The following is a 19,081-nucleotide window of genomic DNA, read 5'->3' as shown; positions in this document are numbered from 1 at the left end:
TTTCTAAACATGAGGATGGAGTTTGGGAGTTATATTTTAAATATCCCAGGACCTCACAAAGAGTATTTAAAGAGGTTTTTTAAAATCTGCAGTTGGTGGGTGTTTTATCGATATTTTTCTTTTTTTTTCCAGGATGATCTGTACCAACTGCATGCTTTTTGTTTTATAATGTGCTCTGTTCATGTTTTTAGTGTTTTAATGCATTGACTTTTAATGTAACATCACATGAGATAAATGTTTAATAATTATGTCCTTTCATAACAGCAGTCAAGAGGAGATAAGATATCCATGAATTCAAAAGCACTTAGGTGTGTGCAGAACATAAATTAATATAATGGCTCACACAAACTTTAGGAGAAAAAAGTGTGTTTATTAACTGCTGTTGTTTTGTGCTAACTTGACAGCTGTATTTCTAACTTTTTGGCTGTAAGTTCTAAATTTTGGCTGGGAAAAGAGATTTCAGAGTTTGCATTTTAAATTACATAAATCCTAATTAAGGGTAAAAATTCTTGTGGTTTCTCAAATACTACTTTTCAACAAAAGTAACTTTAATGTCTGGTTTAGTTTTCCCCTTCAGGAAAGAATTATCCAACATGAATTTGCTAACAGCATAATACATCTATTCAGACTTTTTAGCAAGAATCCTCATGAGATATTAGGGTTTGGGGTTGATGAAAACCTCCTAAGTCTTGACTTGTATGTTAGTGCTTGCTTTTCATGCTTTGGAAGATCCTGATGTGTAGATTGGCATCCCCAGGGTTCCACTTCTTCATCTCCCTTGTCTTTATGATCACACTCACAGTGTGAATTGCTGGTGTCTGGTTGAGCTTGGTCTCAGCTGCTCATGGGAAATACAAGATTTGTTCACCCCTGGATTCCTGTGTAAGGAGTCAGCTAAGAGGTGCTACCAGCAAGCTCAAGCACAACTCCATGCTGAGCTCAAATGAGCAGCAGGAGGAGCAGAAATGTAATTCTTCATGCAGGGTGTGATCATTAAGGAAAAAATTAGGAGGGATGATTCTCAACCTAGAACTGCCACTGCCAGTGGCCAAGAAGAAAGGGTACAACCAGAGCAAGTAGTAGTTGACTGGAACTGTCAGGATTATTCACTGGGGAATTCAGAGCTCTGCACTGAATTCTCAGGCTTGTGTGTGGAAACCAGCAGTGACTTGCCCATTCCTGCAGGCAGTTGCTGCTTTGGACAGCAGTCCTTGATGTGGATGTGTTTCCAGTCTGACTGCATCAGCTGGCTTCCTGCTCATGGGCACTGAGCAAAGACTGCTTCTCTAGGGAACACTCCGATGGAACACCATTACATTTCTCTGTTCCTTCTCCTGTTCTTTCACATTCATTTCCTCTCGTATGCACATATTGCTACATTTTTCCTGCTCTGGATAGCAGTTTTATGGAAATTGTTTCATGGGACTGTTTAGATTTAAGTTTTATAGAATTGCCTTCACTGTGCTATTACCTGATCAATAGCTGAGAATGAAGCAAGAGAAAGCTGATGGAGGTGTTTGGGATATAGATCCATGGTAAGCCTGAATGGGAAGCTGTGATTGTGTGAAGCATCTCCTCTGTCTGTGGACTATGGTGGAGAAAAAACATGAATGTCTTTGAGGAAGATGAATCCTAAGAGTGTTTACTGTTGCTGGCAAGAAGGAGGAAAGATGTCAGACACTCTTGGTAATAGTCCCAGACACATTAATATTTCAACATGGTTAGAGGTGATAAAGGCAAGCATTAGTGTTCCATGTTCCCTGTGCAGACAGATTAGCCTGGAGAGGTCCCTGCTGTGTTTGTGTGTAACCCATCCCGGTGGAAGAGCAATAGTGGGAATGCTCTGAAAAAGCCTTAGTGCAGGAGGCCACAGGGGAGACCAGAAGCCTGAGAATATCTGCATCTTGTGCTGAGAAGAAATGTCTGTTTCTTCCTTTTTGCTTCTTGGGATGGACAGGAGCAGGGAGGGCTGGCAGGGCTTGTGCTTGGGAAGTTTGTGTGCTTCTGCCACGGCTGATGGGAGCTGTGGAAGTGTGAGGCTGGGCAGGGTGTGAATGTTGGAAGAGGGGTTTTATTCTTGCAGGTAAAACCTTGTGAGTGATGAACAGCAGCAAAGATCTTTGCCTCTCAACAAAAACACACTGGGATGCAGAAAATGTCTTCGCACATGACAGAAGCAAACATGTAAGCTGCAGTTGTGTATTTACCAAAAATCAGGCTGTTGTCTGGATTTTGGGGGTTTTTCCTCCATCTTTTATTCCTTTAACAGGCCATGAAATCCCCATTAAAATGAAATATGGTATAAGTGATGGACTTGGCACTGTGTGCTGTAAAATAAGGAATTATAGCTTGTGCTTATGTATTACCCTGTACTTAATAGGACTTAAGTAGAAGAGAGGATTTGCTTGACTAACCTTCTGAAAGGAAAAGACATCATATGATAGCATAATTAACTTGAGATAGAAGACATTTTTTTATTTTAAATGACAAAATTCATGGCTCATTCTTGTTGGCAAGCTATACCCAGGCATTCAGCATTTTCCATCCTAAATTTAGTATGGTGCTGAAAGTTTAACTTTTTCTAGGGTTATGCTGCAGATATGATGTTGTTCCAGAGATTTCAGAGGTCTTTTTTTCTTTTAGGAAGATCTTGAAATTGACATGCCTTATGTAAAAATGTTATTTTGCATTCAGACTTATGAGTTAGGAGGAGAGAGAAAAAAAAAATAAGTCCATAAACCCTTTAGACCATAAAGGTCTTCTAATGGAAATTTACTGATTATTGAAAATTACCATATAGTAACCATGCCTTTTTATTACTGTTAGATCCCAGGTACTGATTCTGGTGTGATGCAAGTGGAAGGTCTGATTCCTGAACTGCAGTGAAGCAAATAGTCCTATTATTATGTAGCTCTACTGCCTGAATTGAGAATTTACTTCAAATTGCTGCTATCTGTATGCATGCTCTGTGTGTTCTTATTCAGAGCAGAAATCAGAGCCTTAGATGTCCGTGGTCTGGTCTGCAAGAGCCCCACAAGGATGAGAAGATAGGCAGAATATTTTGAAAGTGCTTATTGATTTGAAATTACAGAGTCATTGTACAAACCACTTTGCTTCAGTGCTATTGTCACCGGCAGTACGGCTCAGTTTGTCAAACCTCTCCTGCTGCAGAGGCTGACAAAGGAGTGGGAACTTCCTGCCATGACTCTTCTTTCCCCCATCAAGTTCATTTTGCAATGCTTGGCTCACATTTCAGGTTTTATCTTTAAAAGAAGCTATTTGCAAAAAAAAAAATGGAAAATAGATAGATCAGGTCGTGGGGTTTGCATATAATAATATAATGCAACATTTTAACTTTTACCCACAGATTTTTGTCACTATTCTATTCTAATATTGCAACTTTTTTTTTTTTAATTTTCTTCTGGGCTCTCTAATTAGCAAATTTTGGATGAAGTTGTGCACAGTTACTGCCACAGTATAAAGTGTTCCCAGGTTGATGGCTGGCTGACTTTAATGATCTTGATTCTTGCCTGTAGAAAAAGCCAGAAATGATGCAGGTATAATTTAGATAGCTGTGGGATGAACTACCTAAATTGAAAACCTCCTCCACTGCCTTTGGCAAGAATCTCTCCACCATGGTAATAATTTTTCTTGCCTTAAAGGCCTGCATTAGAGGGTTCTTCTAAGAAGGTCCCTTGGAGCTGAAGGGGTAATGTCCTTTAAAACTGCTGCTTTTGCCTTGGCTCATGGGCTAGAAATCCTGCTCTTTATTACAGTCTTTAATGCGTTGCAATAATCTGGAATGAAAAAAAAAATTAAAATGGGCAAAAAAGAAGAAAAAAAATACCTTGGGAGACCATAGAAAGTATTTCTTGTGAGATGTGATGTAGTGCTACTCAGTTGTTAAATTAGATCATATTGCAACATTTATTAATTGGGTCATATGTCTGGTGCCAAGTTTCGGGTGGTGAGTATTTGATAAAGTGATAGCAGAGCTTGAAAAACTTGTTTCGTGTTTAAGAGCCATATACATCCTATAAATGTTTGACAAATGAAAACAAATTGTTGCAATTTAGTAGTTTCCAGCACACTTTGATTAGGAAATTATTTTCTTCTTGTTATTTTCAGTATGGATGAGCTTTTTGAGTCTTTATACATCAATTTTTGTAATTCAACACTTTGAGTTGAAGTCAGAGTTGAAATCTATGCAACCATTTTCTCATGTGGTCAAAAAGGAGCACACTGAGTTTTAATGTTGTAACAAATATTAGCCAATAGGACCCTTCAGTCAGTCTGGACTGTGGATTCATGAAAATAAAAGGCAGGATTCATCAGACTATCTGTCAGAACTGTGAAATGAAGCTCAGTTATGGTCTGTGTTTCTCTTTAGATCTCATAAATGGAGCCCAGGAACAGTGTGAATTGCCTCCTATGGATGGTTTTCCTCACTGTGAAGGGAAAATAAAGGTAAGTGAACTGGTTTTAATCCTATGTGCATTCTATTAAAAATGGAACATATGTTGCAAGAGGTCTCTACTCAGAGGTGTTAAACTGAGTCAAAAAATAGGATATTTAGGGCTGTGCGTCACTGCAGCATTGCTCACCTCAAGCCTTTAATACTACTGCTGCAGAGAAATAAAGTGACATCCTCTTAAGTCAGGAAAAAAATGCCATATTAAAATGCTATGTTATTTACTGAAAAGCTTTATTGTTTGAATGCTACCTTGTTATTCAGAAATTTCTCCTTTTGGAAAAGCCCTGTTTTCTTCCCCATGATGAGTAATTTGCTTAAGATTAGGCAGTGCCTAAGTGTACAACCAGAATTCTGGGATCCACAGTGCATTCTACATAAGTCCCTGTATTTTACTTACAATGCAATTGGAAAGGCTGAATATTACAACCCATCAGACTTAAGCTGGAAAGAAAAGAAGAAAAAGGCAACAAAAATAAAGAAATATACTCCAACAAACTTCCAGAGATTGAGGTTTTCAAGGGATTTTTTTCCCCAAGATATGTTTCAAATGTAGGGAATACTGATTTATTACTGTGAATGCCCCATCCCTAAAAGTTCAAGGCCAGGTTGGAAGGGGCTCAGAGCCACTTGATCTAATGGAAGCTGCCCCTGCTATGGCAGGTTTATTGGAATGAGATGATCTTTAAGCTCTCTTCCCACCTGTGATTCTATGATTACTGGTGGACAAAAGTAAAATTTCTACTTGCTTAAATACCCAAGTATTTGTAAAATTAAAACTCTCTACATTTTGAATATCTGATCTGTGTTTTGTTTTGTTTTGGCAAACAGGCTGCATAGTAACTATGTAACAAATTATTTGAATATTGAAATATTAACTGAAATTTATTACTTACTTCTGCAGAAATGACAGATTTCAGTTTTGGTAACTGAAATGAAATGTGAAATTCTAGAGGGAGCATATCGTGGTGGGGAACACACAATGCATTCAACTCCAGCCAGAGCCAAATGTCTGGATCCCAGTTTTATTCTTCTTCTGATATTTGTGTCTGCTTGCCTGACTGCCAGTTTGTATAAGCTGTGCTCACATCTGCTGTGCTGTTGCTTCCCCAGCATTACTGAATGTAGGGATACAGTGCTGCTAATCATTAATAAAATTCCTGGTTTGTTATTTGTGATATTTATAACCACTTTGCCACTTCCTCCTTTATTCCTGGGTGTGAAACAGAGCTGTTTTGTTGTACTTTACCCTAATAAACTTTTGTGTCTTTTGTTCTTTGCAGTGGATGAAAGATATGTGGCGGTCGGATCCCTGTTATGCGAGCTATGGTGTGGATGGGTCCACGTGCTCCTTTTTTATTTACCTCAGTGAGGTCAGTAATCTTCTCATCTGCAGAAGGGGAACATCATATTGCCTTCATAGCTTTAGTAGCTGTGCTTTTCTCAAAAAAATCATCATTTTGTTCAGAATAATTGGGTAAAGAGGAAAAAGTTATTAAAACTGAATTATTAAGTGTGTTGCTATTATTCATGAACTCTGCAGGGGTTTCTGGCCTGAAGAATTCTAATGTTTGTAACTGCAGTGATGTGAGTAGCAGCTCTCCAGGGAGGCCATGTTGGGTATCCTGTTAAACCTGCATGTGAAGCTCAGTCAGAGATCTTTGCCTTTAAACACTTTTTCTGTTGCTTTTAGTGCAGCTGCTGATGTACTAATAGAGAGCATTTGGAATGGAAAATTTAGAAAATGGTGCTTGATGGTCCATTGTCCTGAGCAGCATGGCCACTTCCTGCTCAGAGACTGTTTGTGAATTGTGGAATCTGTTAGCAGGAACAAAAAAAGAACCTGAATGTCACGTTTTTGAGTGAAGTTGCAGCTATATTGGCCAAAACCTTTGGTACCTGTCACAACCTAAGGTGTTTTGTACACAGCTGAGTAAGGTGCTTGTCCTAGTGAGGTTTTATTTCTATTTCCTGGGTAACACTTCTTTCCCAAGAATGAATTTTGTCAATTAATTTTCATGAGTTCTATTACTGGCTTGAGGTGTGCATGCACCAGATATAGTCAGGTGTATTTGATCACTCAGCCTCTTATAAGTGAAATTTTGATAACTTATGGCAACTAATCTTAGAAAGAGTATTGATATCCAGTGGCTCACTGCTTGCAAAGAACTGAAAGAGCCAATGTGGCTGCAGGATTGCAACCAATAATAATTTTGTAGCTTCTGTAGGATTGGTGAGGTTGGGCTGGGATCTTAAATTATATGTCTGAGATTAAAACAGTAAGTCTGTTATAATAAATGACTCAGTTGTAATCAAAGCAGTTTCTATTGATTTACTCAGTTGACTGTCACTGAACTTCTGGGGGTGTTGCTTGAAGCAGCAATAGTTAAATGCATATCCAAAACATTTATCTGAAGGCATAACAAAGGCTGGGTTGAATCACAGTTTTGACTCATTCCATTTCTAGCACCAAGTGTTGATTTATTTATGGGCTGTGAAGCTGTAGAAGGAAAAGATAAAGTACAACTATATTATTTATTTTGTTATTTATCATAGAGGCTAGAGATATGGTTCCATAATCATCTGAATTTGATCTAAGGTTTCTACTAGAAGGTTTTGTTTTAGCATCAGAAGAGCTATGTTTGGTCATTAGTATTCTGTCAACCAGCAGGTGCTTCATGGTTTTAATGCAGACATATCTTTAAAATGATGATGTATCTCAGCTGAAGCCAAGACTCCAATATTCTTCAATGACATTTACTATTTTGCATTTCTGTTAAATCCCAATTTTTTACATTGCAATCATCAGTCTTGAAAAGTCAGTTGATGGCATTAGCTCTTTCATAATTGATCTTTCTTGGCCAAATGTGAGCAGACTTTCAGAGGCCAAATAGTTGTTTTTGTCAAGGGTCTTGGGATTAGAATTTTTTATTTAAGCAGCAATATTTAATTTGTTCAACTTTTCATTTCATGAAGGAATAAAAGTGCAATTAGCCCATGTGCATATTTGTTAACTTCAGAAAGAGGTATTGTCCTTTTTTTTTCTTTTAGAGTGTTTTCTTATGACAGAATGTAAAACTAATATTGGGTGAGTGTGTTATTAACCTTGAGTTTAAATTTGGCATTCTTAATCCTATGATTAATTTCATGATTAATGTCCAGCAGCAGAGGTTGAAAGCTTAAATGTTTGCGAATGCAAGCATGAAATGAAATTCTAATAACACTACAATGATGTGGATTTATGAGGTGTGTTGGCTGCTAGGGATAACTTGGAAATGCTGTTGCAAGAGTAATTTGTCAATGTGGGCAGTGATGAAGAGTTGACAGTTTATAGCATGGTTGCACAGCTGAATGATAAATGTGCCTACAGAGCTCTCAAGTCAGAACTGCTGATTTAAAATATTAAAATGCATTAGGGTAATGGAAAGGATATTACTGTTAAGATTTTTCTTTTTTACTTCAAGATTAGACTATTGGAGTGAGATGGTTGTGTATGTTTCAAGTGCATGTTCCAAAAGGCAATATATGCATCACATTATGTACAACCTCAGTTTCGAAAAACAGTGTACAACCTCAGTTTGGAAAAAAAATGTGCATGAAATCATGCATATATCTACTTTTACTCTTCAAATCACCTCTACAATCTAGTGTGACAAGTGTCTGTGCTCTTTCATACTCCTCTGTGGTTTACTTTTTTTATTCTGAAGCAGTTCAGTTAGGGCATTACATTATACTCATCCATTACTCTTTGCAATGTAATTTTAAACTTGTAAACAAAGGAGTCCAAAATGCTTCATTTTGGTGTGCAATATGGGTCTGAACCACAGAGACACAAAGTAATTTGTCCACAGTTTATGTAAAAGCTTTAGAAACAAAAGTCATGAACCCCAGCCTTTGGGTATCAGCCGCGTGCTCTGTTATGGTTTCCCCATGAGTGTCTGCAAAACAGAAACCATGCTGACAAAATCCAGGCTGCCCCAGGTGTTCCCTCCTGAAGAACCTGCTCCAGGGTAGGTAGCAGCAGTTCTGCCTTGCTTTGGGTGGCAAAAACACCTGCAGGAACTCAGGAACAGCTCTTCTGCACTGCTCTGAGTCTTGGCTGCTTGAGAATGGGAGGCAAGCAAGGCAGCCCAAGGAAAGCAAGAACCAGCCCAGCATGTCCAGGCTTCTGCATTTTATTTAAAGCTGTCCCCTGTGCAAATTTGCAGGTGAAACTGAGAGAATTTTTGCATTTCTTTCTCAGTGTTTTGCTTCAGGCACTGGATCTTCCCTGGGCTGTGATATGCAGCTGTGTGGTCACAGACCCATGGAATGGCTTGGGGTGGAAGGGGCTTTAAAGCTCATCTTGTTCACATCCCTGCCATGGGCAGGGACACCTTCCACTGTCCCAGGTTGCTCCAAGTCCTGTCCAGCCTGGCCTTGGACACTTCCAGGGATGGAGCAGCCACAGCTGCTCTGGGTGACCTGTGCCTCCCCACCCTCTGGTCCTCAGAACACAAATTATGCTGGAATCTTTGAAGAGTGGGTGAGATACAAATGGCCTGAATAGCAAAACCAGGCTTGCATCCTCTTGAATACAGAGCCGGACAGGGATTAGAAATAGCCAACATTAAACAGCAAGTTAAACTCGCTTCCTTTTAACCGTGATGCCCATAGAGAAGAGTTACTTACTTTTAAACTTAGCACTTAGTTATGAAAAAGGCAGTTGTCTAACACTGTAATGGCATTGGCATGGTTATCATTTTCAGGGATGGCATTGCCTCTGGGCAGAAATGTGAAAAAATTAATTTCTAGGCAGTACAAAAATATATTTCACTGCAAAATGTCAGTTTGCAGCTGAAGAATGAAGCTTTTAAAAATACCTTCTAGAAAATGAGTTTTTCACACTATTTCCAAGCTTTTAAAAAGTGGAGAAAGTGGAGGGGGCTTATAGATCTTTAAAAAATAATTTTTATCTCTGTACATGTTTGTCTGAGAGGACTGCTTTCCACACAGGAGTGGACTGGTGGTCAGCTTGTAGCTGAGGTGCAAGTTACCCCCTCCCATTACACTGGTGCTTACCTGCTGGAGCTGGACAGGTCTCTCTAAAATCCCAGGTTTTGGATCTCCAGCTCACCTTTCAGGTGCACATGTAGTTTTTGGTACCCATGTTGGAATTCAGCACTTGAAAGACTTAAAACTGGTTTGAATTCCAGTCTGTGAGACTCCTGTATCTTTTGCATGTATGCTAATACACTGCTGGAGAGAATTTTTGGTTTTAGTCCTTCAGACTTGATGGAAACACAAGGCCCAGTTTGGTAGTGGGGGTATTTTTCTTCATGCTCTTACTTCTGCTTTCAGGGCTAAAACAAAAACCAAAGGTGATTTTGAACATGGTTTTGTTTCCAGGGTGCAAGCTGTAGTCTGAGGCACAATTTAGTGAAAATTCCTGGGTATCATAATTATAGAGATTCCTTTAATCCTTGTGTTTTTTCTACTTTACTGCAATTTGCTCACGTCCATGGGGAAGTCCCCTGTCCACCATTTCTGGTGCTAATCCTGGACATTGAGTTAATGATTTGTATTTCTTCAGTGTAATGTAACATCAAACCAGCTTCTTTCAACTCTATGCAAATACTCAGAGATTTCACAAAACCAGTGTTGTTGCCTGAAATGTAAATCACCAGAAGTTCAGAGTTATTTAGACATCTTACATATGTCCCTTAAAAACTGAAATGCTAATGATAATCAGCACTTTGTTCCTGAATTATCTGTTGGTGGATTGGCCTGATTTGGGGTGGTTTGGGCTGTTATTTTTTTCTTCTTCTGTCACCTTAAACTGGGATTAGTCTTTCAGTGACTTGTTGGAAAAGACATAAATGCCAGTGTATGAGAGGAGTCAAATACAGTGCCCATTGCTGAAGGCAGACAAGAGGCTGTTTGCTGATTGATGTGTGAAATGTTGTGTTGCCTTGTCACCAGGGCTGTGGGTACCAAACACCCAGCATTTGAGACTGCCTTTGGAAACAGCCACATCCAAAGCTGCCTGTATCCTGCTTTATTTCATTAACCAGACAGGCACTCACCTTGCACATCACAGATTCTGCAGCCCCTTCCAAGGGATTCTGTCACTGAGGAAATGCTGAACAAAAAATAGGAGTTCAACAAGTCACCTTCCCAACTGGAGCAGTGCTTTCACATCAAATTCTCAAAGGGACTTCTTGCATTACAAGTTCACTGCCTGTCTTCATACTGCCTAATAAATTTAAAGATGCACTTTCTTTCACCACATATTGCCATGGATTATTTTGTTTGTGTATTCTTCTCTCCTGGACTCACTTAAGAGCAGCTCTGTACCATGGATAGAAGTACACTGAGCAGTGTGTTCACCTGGTGTGTAAAGAAAGTTGTTTTAGCTTCCCTGTGGATGGGCTGCACCTGCCCTTTGGCAGAATCCAAAATGAAGATTATCCCAAGGGCTCAGAGCGTGCCCTTCAGCTCCAGCTTTATTCAGCTCCCACTGTGACTCTTTGAAAGCATAAAGGTCTTGCTGAAATTTTGAATGTGGAGAGCTGCTGGCAGAGTACACTTTGATTCAATTTGGAAGATGCTCATACTACTCCAGTGCTACAGATGTTTGTCAGGTTCTTAAAACCTTGCTTGAAGTACTTGCTCTGTAATAGAGTGGAGTGCTGCAATCTTGCCTTGCATTCAGTTTCAGTGTCTGAGGAAGAGTCACTGGAACAGACACCTGCAAAGCTTCTGTAAAGCAAGTACTCTTCAAATTTATTAGGCTTGTTTGGGGTTTTTTTTCATCCTAAACCTAGCCATTTACACCTCAGACAGTTCAGAACAGCAGCTTTTCTCTAGTGTCTGGAATCATGTAGCACTTACATTTTGAACTTTTAAACTGCTGTGCAACTTCACCTTAAGGAGCTGGCTACTTACACTCCAGGCAGTGCTGTGACTAATGTGATTCCAAACCAAGCAGGGAACACTTGGCTTCTCAGGTAGACACAGTTCCCTGAGCAAGATCAAAGACTATCTAATGCCCTTGATTTGCATTGAATTCAGTACCAGGAACAGGAGGCACAGCTGGTCTTATTCAAAAATATGACAGTACAAAGATAAATATAGTGTGTTCTGAATAATAGCTTGGCATTTATATCACTCATCCAAAAAATGGTCTGTCTTCAAATCTGCAGTTGCTGCTTCCCAACAGTCATCTTTAACTGCTAATCTGTCTGGTATCACATCCTTCCTATTAAATCATCTCCATGGCAGTACAACAGAAGGTTGCTGTGGAGAGAATCAGCTGGAGAAAGAGCTGATGGTGACCCAGGGAGAGGAAGGCAGTGCTGGAAATGGGCAGGAGGAACCCTGGTTCCTTCTTCAGAGGCATCTTTAGTGTTTGGTCTTAAATAATCAAATGAACAAGTTAAAGAGCAGGATCCAAATGAGCATCACTTCCTCCCTTCACCTTGCTCAAAATTAGGGTTTGTTGTATGCAGATCTTCTGTACCTAAACTACTGCAAAGCTGAATTAATTTCTGATGGAGTTTTCATCTAGATCGACTTAAGGGATATCACAATCCTTTCTGCCATCATTGCTAAAGATCAATAAGGAAAAATGAGAGTCAGACCAACTGCAGACACTGATATTACTTTGAATCTATTCCTTAAGTGTTTATTTGTGATGAGAATTATTATAATTTATTTTCAGACTAGAGGGAATATTTCTGCAAGCACAAAAGGACTGTATTTGTTTTTCAGTCAGTGAGGCGTGCAGTGAACTGTCCTTGGCAGCCCTGAAAAATCTGCAATTCCTTTAGGATGCCTTGTGGTGCAATGTGAAATACATAAAGTCAGAAAAGGGGCACGTACAGTAGTCCTTGAAATGTCATATCTTAATTTAGATCAGTTCTAATGCTAGGAATAATGCAAAATTTGTACTATTAAAACAAAGGGAAGAGAAACCAGAGTTTGTGACTGTGCATGATTTAAAACATGGAGCTTGCAACTCTTTCCTGCCACAACTTTATAGTTGTAAAAGTTAGGATTGATAATTGCCACAATTTCTGATGTGGTTCCACAGCTGAAGACCACTGAAGAATCAGATGTTTTCAAAGGAGGTTGACAAGTCACTGCTTTCAAATGTTATATTAAACACATTGAGTAGGTTAAGTCACGGCATTCAAAATGCCTTTCTATAATTTGTCTGAGGAACCCAAGGTTGATACATTTCTTCCCTTTAATGAGGTTAGGATGGCTATTCATTTATTTTCATGTGATTGGCCCTCTAGGCAATCATATGGTGTGATCTTAAGCCTTTAATCTGTAATGCTCCAGGCTTCTGCAGCATGATTAAGCGAAAATTGTGTTTTGACAGGTCTGTGATTGGAGGAACCATAAAAGCAACTCTGACTTTCAATTCTCTGAGAGTTGTGAACTTATTCAGTAGTGATGGGGTGTCTTAGCCAGCTGATAAATTTTTGCATTTCCCCCTTTTCACATTTTCACAGTACAGTCATGTTTCAGTTTTCATGGGTTTGCCTCCAACACTGAGCTTCCTCCTTCCCCAGAGCAAGTGATCTAATTTCTTAAGGTACATAAATAATAAGGATTCTACACAACAGGCGGGATCCCTGGGGCAGCTCAGGAGCTCTCAGTGACTTGCATCCATTTGCTATTTCTTCACTATTTCCTGTTGTACTTTTTTATTTCTAGTGGACCATAGTAGGAGTATTGCATTTGTATTGATCCTGTTTCTCATTGATCTGTGTGAATATTGTTCCTTATGTTATAATTACCTTATTTACAGCCTTCAAATATGGTGGCTTTGATTCTATAATGATTCTTACTTTTTTGGTCTGCATTGCTACAAGGTAGAACTTTGATCCTTTGATTTAGCAAGCTTTGTCTTTTTATAAAGATATTCTAGGGAGATGGAAATGTTCCAAAATACATATTTTTGTAAGGTGTAGAAGCATAAAAAGTTTATTGAAAACATTTTAGAACTGCTCAGAGAAATTGTATTTTGAACATTTAACGGCTGACCTCTGTCTTCATCTTGTGTTTTCATTATCTTGAATGAGTATCTAAATGTGACTTCTGGTGGCAAATTTGCTGGGTTAAAAGAGCATTGAATTGCAAAAAGCAGTCTTAAATTTTTCTGTGAAAAAAGCAATTTTATCTTGAAATTATCACCTTATTAACAGCTGATTACTTATTTAAGCCATCAGGTTAACATAAAGGTGTAATATGAAGGCAGTGAGTGAAGGCTTTGGTCAAGCTAAAAATAAAGTAACATTATTTATTTTGATGTGATTGTTTTGTAGGTTGAAAATTGGTGTCCTCGTTTACCTTGGAGAGCAAAAAATCCTAATGAAGAAACTGATCAAAAAACAGTGGTAAGAGCAACCATGTCCTTAATAAGGACAAACAGGAGAAATAATTCAGTAATTGTGATTCATGCAAAATATCCTGGAATCCTGTGCCACATAAATGCTAAAAAGATTAGAATTTACAATTTTTACTCCTCCATTCTTCAAAGCTGAAAGGAATCCTCCTTGACATGTGTAGCTCACGTATTCAGTCATTGTATTGTGCTCTTGGTGGTAGATTTTCATTAAAAGCATTTTTGAGTTTAAATTTATGAAATGCTCTACACAGATACTGAGAAAAAATACAAATCCACAAACTGCTCACTAGTGTTAAGTATATGGGAAAATGTCCATTTTTATTGTCCCAGAAATATGGGCCTTTTTACAAAGCTGCATTTATGGAAAAGGCTTATATCCATTTCAGGTTTATAGTAACATTTTGATTACTCCAAATTTTTTCCCATTAAATACTGTAAGCACACAGAGTTGTTTCTAAATTGTTGCAGCTTAATTATGTAGCAATTAGGTGTTTTAAGATAATTTAAGATAATTGCTGGGCTGCATATGAACATTTCTTACATAATATAGATATAGGCTGCCTCTTTTTTCTAAAACCAATTTATCTTAGAACAGTCTAGCTTTAAAACAAGTATTTCCTTTAAAATTTAGACCCTAGTAATGTTCCTTCCTTTCTGGTACAATTGGAGACTTCCTTGTGTTTGGAAGATTCATTATACACATAAATCTTGAGCCTACTGTTCTGTATTATGATTTAGACATACTTGTGCCTCATTTTGAAGCACATGAACAATACCAGACCTTATATTGCAGAAATAAATGCATTGTGAAACATTGCAAATGTATTCTGGGCTACCAAGTACTACTAATAAAAATAACAGTAATTTATGTAGCTTAAAGTGTCTGTTTAAGTATATCTTTAATATTTGAACTAAAATCTTAACGTGCTAGGAGTGTATCTTTTTTCCTATTTCTATGTCTTCTTTTTCAAAGAGGAATATAAACAGCTCACATTTGAGCAGTTTTTTAACTTCTGGAAAATGTGTTGAAGAATAACTAATGTTTGGGATGTTTCTTAATGCTTTGCTTGAAGGCTGAAATTCGTATCAACTTTGATAATCTCTACAAAATGATGTCAAGGCATGAGGAATTCAGGTGGATGATGTTGCGCATCAGACGAATGGCTGATACCTGGATTGAGGCCATTAAATCACTGGCAGAAAAACAAAATCTGGAGAAAAGGAAACGAAAAAAGGTAAATGAGAGCACTTTATTCATGTCACTTTCTGTTATATAGGCTCTTTCAACCTTCTTGTTCCAGGTGTAGCTTCACAATGGAAATAGAAAATATAAAAGGCTCATGTTTATACTCTTTTCAAGAAATATTTTCCTGTTTGAAATTCTGTTGCAATGGGTGTTTGCTTTGAAGATAGTTTTAAGTGTTTTGCATGAGTCAATCTTGGAGTAAGTTTTCTGATCCCTATAGTTTTGGATAAAATAGAGACAATGTAGACTAAATACAGACTATGTTGTAAAGGGAGAAGTTGTGAATTTACTGCAAGCTGATGACACTGGAGTGTTTTATGTAGTCATGGAAACAACAACTATACATCTTTATTGTCCAAAATTGAGACTAAATGATGTATCTTGGGTTTGGATTTGTTGACCAAAGTTGACCAAAACTTTGGATTGGATCAGTTTAGACCTCCTGTAATGAGTTCAGTTTTAAAGCTATGAGGTACTTGAAGTGAAAAGGTGTAATTCGTTTGATTTTTATTTTTTTTAAATTACCTTAACTAGTTAAGCTAAAGCCAAAGGTTGCAAACACAACAACAGGTTTGCTTTCTTGCCTTGTTATTCCTGAAGCCAGTCCTGAGTGGCAGCAGCCCTATGTATGTTCATATTTCTACCTGCCTTAAGCCTGCCTGGCTCAGCTCCCTGCTGGAGATTCTCAGTCCTTGCATTCATTACAAAATTAAATTATTCAGGTGGCAGTATTGGCTTGTTTCCTTTGATTTCTTTTTTTGCCCATGGTTGGAATTTAATAGAAAGAAAAACTGCTGTAATGTATAACAGTTGCATGTTTCATGTCGATAACTCAAACATATGACTTTCCTTTCCAGATCCTTGTTCATTTGGGGCTTTTGACAAAAGAATCTGGATTCAAGATTGCAGAAAATGCGTTTAGCGGTGGCCCACTTGGTGAATTAGTCCAGTGGAGTGATTTAATTACATCTCTCTACTTACTGGGCCATGACATCAGGATTTCAGCTTCACTGGCAGAGCTCAAGGAGTAAGGAGATTACTTTCGCTTTTGAAACCAGAATTAGAAGAAAAGAATTGTAAACTCTTGAAGCTTCTATTAACAGTATATAATTTCTTGAAGCATAAAATGAAAGTGATAATTCACTAAACAGACGATAAGATTATTTTCATGAGCTAAGTATATGTGCCATGGAAAGGATAATGTGTTTTCATTGTAGCTTCAGGCTCCTGGGACTTCATAAATGAATGTTGTAAAATTCCAACTAAGCAGCTTAGTCTTTAACATTCCAGGTGCTTTAACCAGCTGCAATGGGAAATGCTACAGACTAGCTTAATTCTGTGTCCTTTGCTTCAGTTTCTGCTGTTCTTCACTCAGTGTCTCTTTTTAAGATAAAGGTTTAAGTTCTTTAAACATGTTACTTTTGATGTAGTTAATTGCTTGTGTTAGGTCAAGTTGCTCCTTACTCTTCCTTGTCCTGCTTTGCCAACTATTTCAGCACCAGACATAAAACATCTGTTTGAAGCTTGAGCACATGTGCTTTTTCTACAGCTTTCTTTTTTAAATTACATGACAGCATTGTTTTATAGAGAGCTCTTATACTATAAAGCTGTCAATAGAAGGCAGAAATTATTTTGAATTATTTCAAAGCATACCATTTTTAAGCATTTCAAAGATATCATTCTTTTGCTTAAACTAGATGAAATTTTTAGTGAAAATTAGTGCTTTACATTTAATAAATGTTGAGCATCTCTAGCATTTCAGTGTTCTTACATGGATCATGATTTCAAAATAGTAAAAAAGTCAAACTTTTTTGGAAACTGGAAATATTGGAATAAATAGTATTACAGCATCAATTCAAGGTATTTGGAAAGTAATGCTTTTTCATGTTGCTTTTTCTTTGTTTAGGATTATGAAGAAGGTTGTAGGTAACAGATCTGGCTGCCCGACCCAGGGAGATAAAATTGTAGAACTCATTTACATTGATATTGTGGGACTGACTCAGTTCAAGAAAACCCTTGGTCCATCATGGGTTCATTACCAGTAAGTATAAGACTCACTTGCCCTCTAATCTGCTTTGTTAAGGAGCTTTTGTTGAATAGCACATGCCAAAATACTGAAATAAGTCCATTCACATGAATTTGTTTAAAAGTAAAATGCACTTTTCTGTTGTCTTTAGCTTCTAGGATTAAAGGGACTAATACTTGTTCTTTGCATGCCATCATTATCCCCCCCCAGCAAGCTTGAGATTCTTGGATTCAAGAATTTTTAATCTTAAAAATCTTAATTATCCTCTTGATAAATCATCATCTCTGCCCTTCTTTCCCTCCTTTCTTTACCTGCACTTCCCCCTGCCCATTTTTTCTGTAAATTAGTAGGTGAGCTGAGAGATTACTGCATTTTGTGTTTAGTTGGAATACTAGAGGGATGTTTTGCTTTCTAGTGTTTGTAACCACACTGGATCAATGATTGTGGAGATTTATCTGTTCTAATTTTATTGCCCAACAACTGCAGTGCAATTTTCTGTTCCATTCCTTAAGATACTGGGCAGAGAGTTCAGGGGCAGGTCTGAAGAATAAACTGCAGTTACTGTTGCTTTTGTGGTCTATAAACATCTTTCCATTTGAAATGGAAGATGAGGGTCACAAGAAATGACTTTGTGCATCTTTCTTCACATGTGCAGTTTTAGAAACTCTTTTCTTTTTGTCAATGGCTTTAAATCATTAAGGCTCCCATGCATTGTACAAATACACATCAGCATGAAAGAAACCCAAACCTCAATTAATGATGTTGAATTTTCTGTACCTGCTAGAATTAGCTGTCTTTTTTGATCTTCAGAGTCCAGTATATCCTACTTGGAGGAAGGTGTTCGTGGCAGAGAAATTGTTTTCTTTCAGCCTCAGGAATTTCTGGAGCACTGGATCTTTCCAGTGTAATTGTAAATCAGAGTACTGTGATAAACATTGCAGATTAGATTACTCTTAATCTCTTTTTTGAAGCAGGGGAGTAAATGGATATTCTAGTTTTTAGGAGCCTGCTAATAAAGATAATCCCATTTTCCACCCAGCAACAGTTACTTGTCTGTCTGCCAGATGTAATTGTCACTAGGAGATCACATGCAGCGCTGTGGTCAGGATATGAAACCCTTCCTATAAATTTTAAATGTTTCTTCCTGTCTGCTTGCAATTACCTGTCTGGTATATCCTGTAACCAAGCTATGGTAATATATATTGAGATTATAGATTAGCTATTCAATTTTTCTTTCCTCGTAGAATAATTACATCTTGAATTATCAATCTGTTATATATTGATTACTATTTTGTGGTAATGACTGGTGTTTTCTTGTTTAGGAGAGCAGAATTACACTCAACTCCTTATGTACTGTAGAATTTTTTGAGGCTTTGGGGGGAGAAAAAGGTATCTTAATGTCTTCTACAGCACTGCCTTTCATGGACTGGAAGGGAGTCTCATCCAGTCCATAGCCTGACTGAAAAATAGATAAGGATGCATTTGTCTTTGATGAGAGATTTTTGCCTCATCTGTTACTGAAGACTGAACAAGATGCCCCAACATCTTGCTTTATATAGTTAAGCTTTTCTTTAATGTGTTTTTCTTGGCCTGGTGTTTTGCTAACTGCCCATTACTGCTTATTCTAATAGGGTTCTGGAGAATAAATTGCTTCTTTCTCTTCTCTGCCAGCCCCTAGGATGTCTTCTTTACTGCTTTTCCTTCAATTTGCTTTTTTAAAGTACATACATTTAGGGGTTTGTGTATCTTTTGTATACCTTTCTTGAAACTTGTTACATTTATTGTGACTCTCTCTAATTATATGAGGCTTTTTCTCAAGTTCAGTGTACCAAAGAGGATCCAGAGTCTAGCAGAGACTACAGAATTGATTTAAGCAGAGGAATTAATTTGTAGCTACTGCATGCATGCTGTCTCCTATTTCAGGATTCTCTTGCAGTC

At 37.9% G+C, this 19,081-nt stretch overlaps 1 protein-coding gene across 6 annotated transcripts in view; it reads left to right on the top strand.

Moving 5' to 3' along the window:
- MGAT5 (alpha-1,6-mannosylglycoprotein 6-beta-N-acetylglucosaminyltransferase) overlaps positions 1 to 19,081 on the top strand; it is a 111,719-nt gene that overhangs the window by 52,300 nt on the left and 40,338 nt on the right. For all 6 annotated transcript variants that reach the window (XM_064718191.1, XM_064718190.1, XM_064718187.1 and 3 more), the window contains 6 exons: positions 4,391 to 4,467; positions 5,755 to 5,844; positions 13,789 to 13,860; positions 14,945 to 15,106; positions 15,975 to 16,144; positions 17,024 to 17,158. In XM_064718191.1, coding sequence (XP_064574261.1) covers positions 4,391 to 4,467; positions 5,755 to 5,844; positions 13,789 to 13,860; positions 14,945 to 15,106; positions 15,975 to 16,144; positions 17,024 to 17,158 — 706 coding nt within the window. The remainder of the gene's footprint in view (positions 1 to 4,390; positions 4,468 to 5,754; positions 5,845 to 13,788; positions 13,861 to 14,944; positions 15,107 to 15,974; positions 16,145 to 17,023; positions 17,159 to 19,081) is intronic.

The sequence above is a fragment of the Zonotrichia leucophrys genome, chromosome 7, assembly GCF_028769735.1.
Source record: "Zonotrichia leucophrys gambelii isolate GWCS_2022_RI chromosome 7, RI_Zleu_2.0, whole genome shotgun sequence".
In the NCBI taxonomy this organism is placed as follows: domain Eukaryota; kingdom Metazoa; phylum Chordata; class Aves; order Passeriformes; family Passerellidae; genus Zonotrichia; species Zonotrichia leucophrys.
Note: the sequence above shows the minus strand (reverse complement) of the source record. Positions and strands in the feature narration are given on the sequence as shown.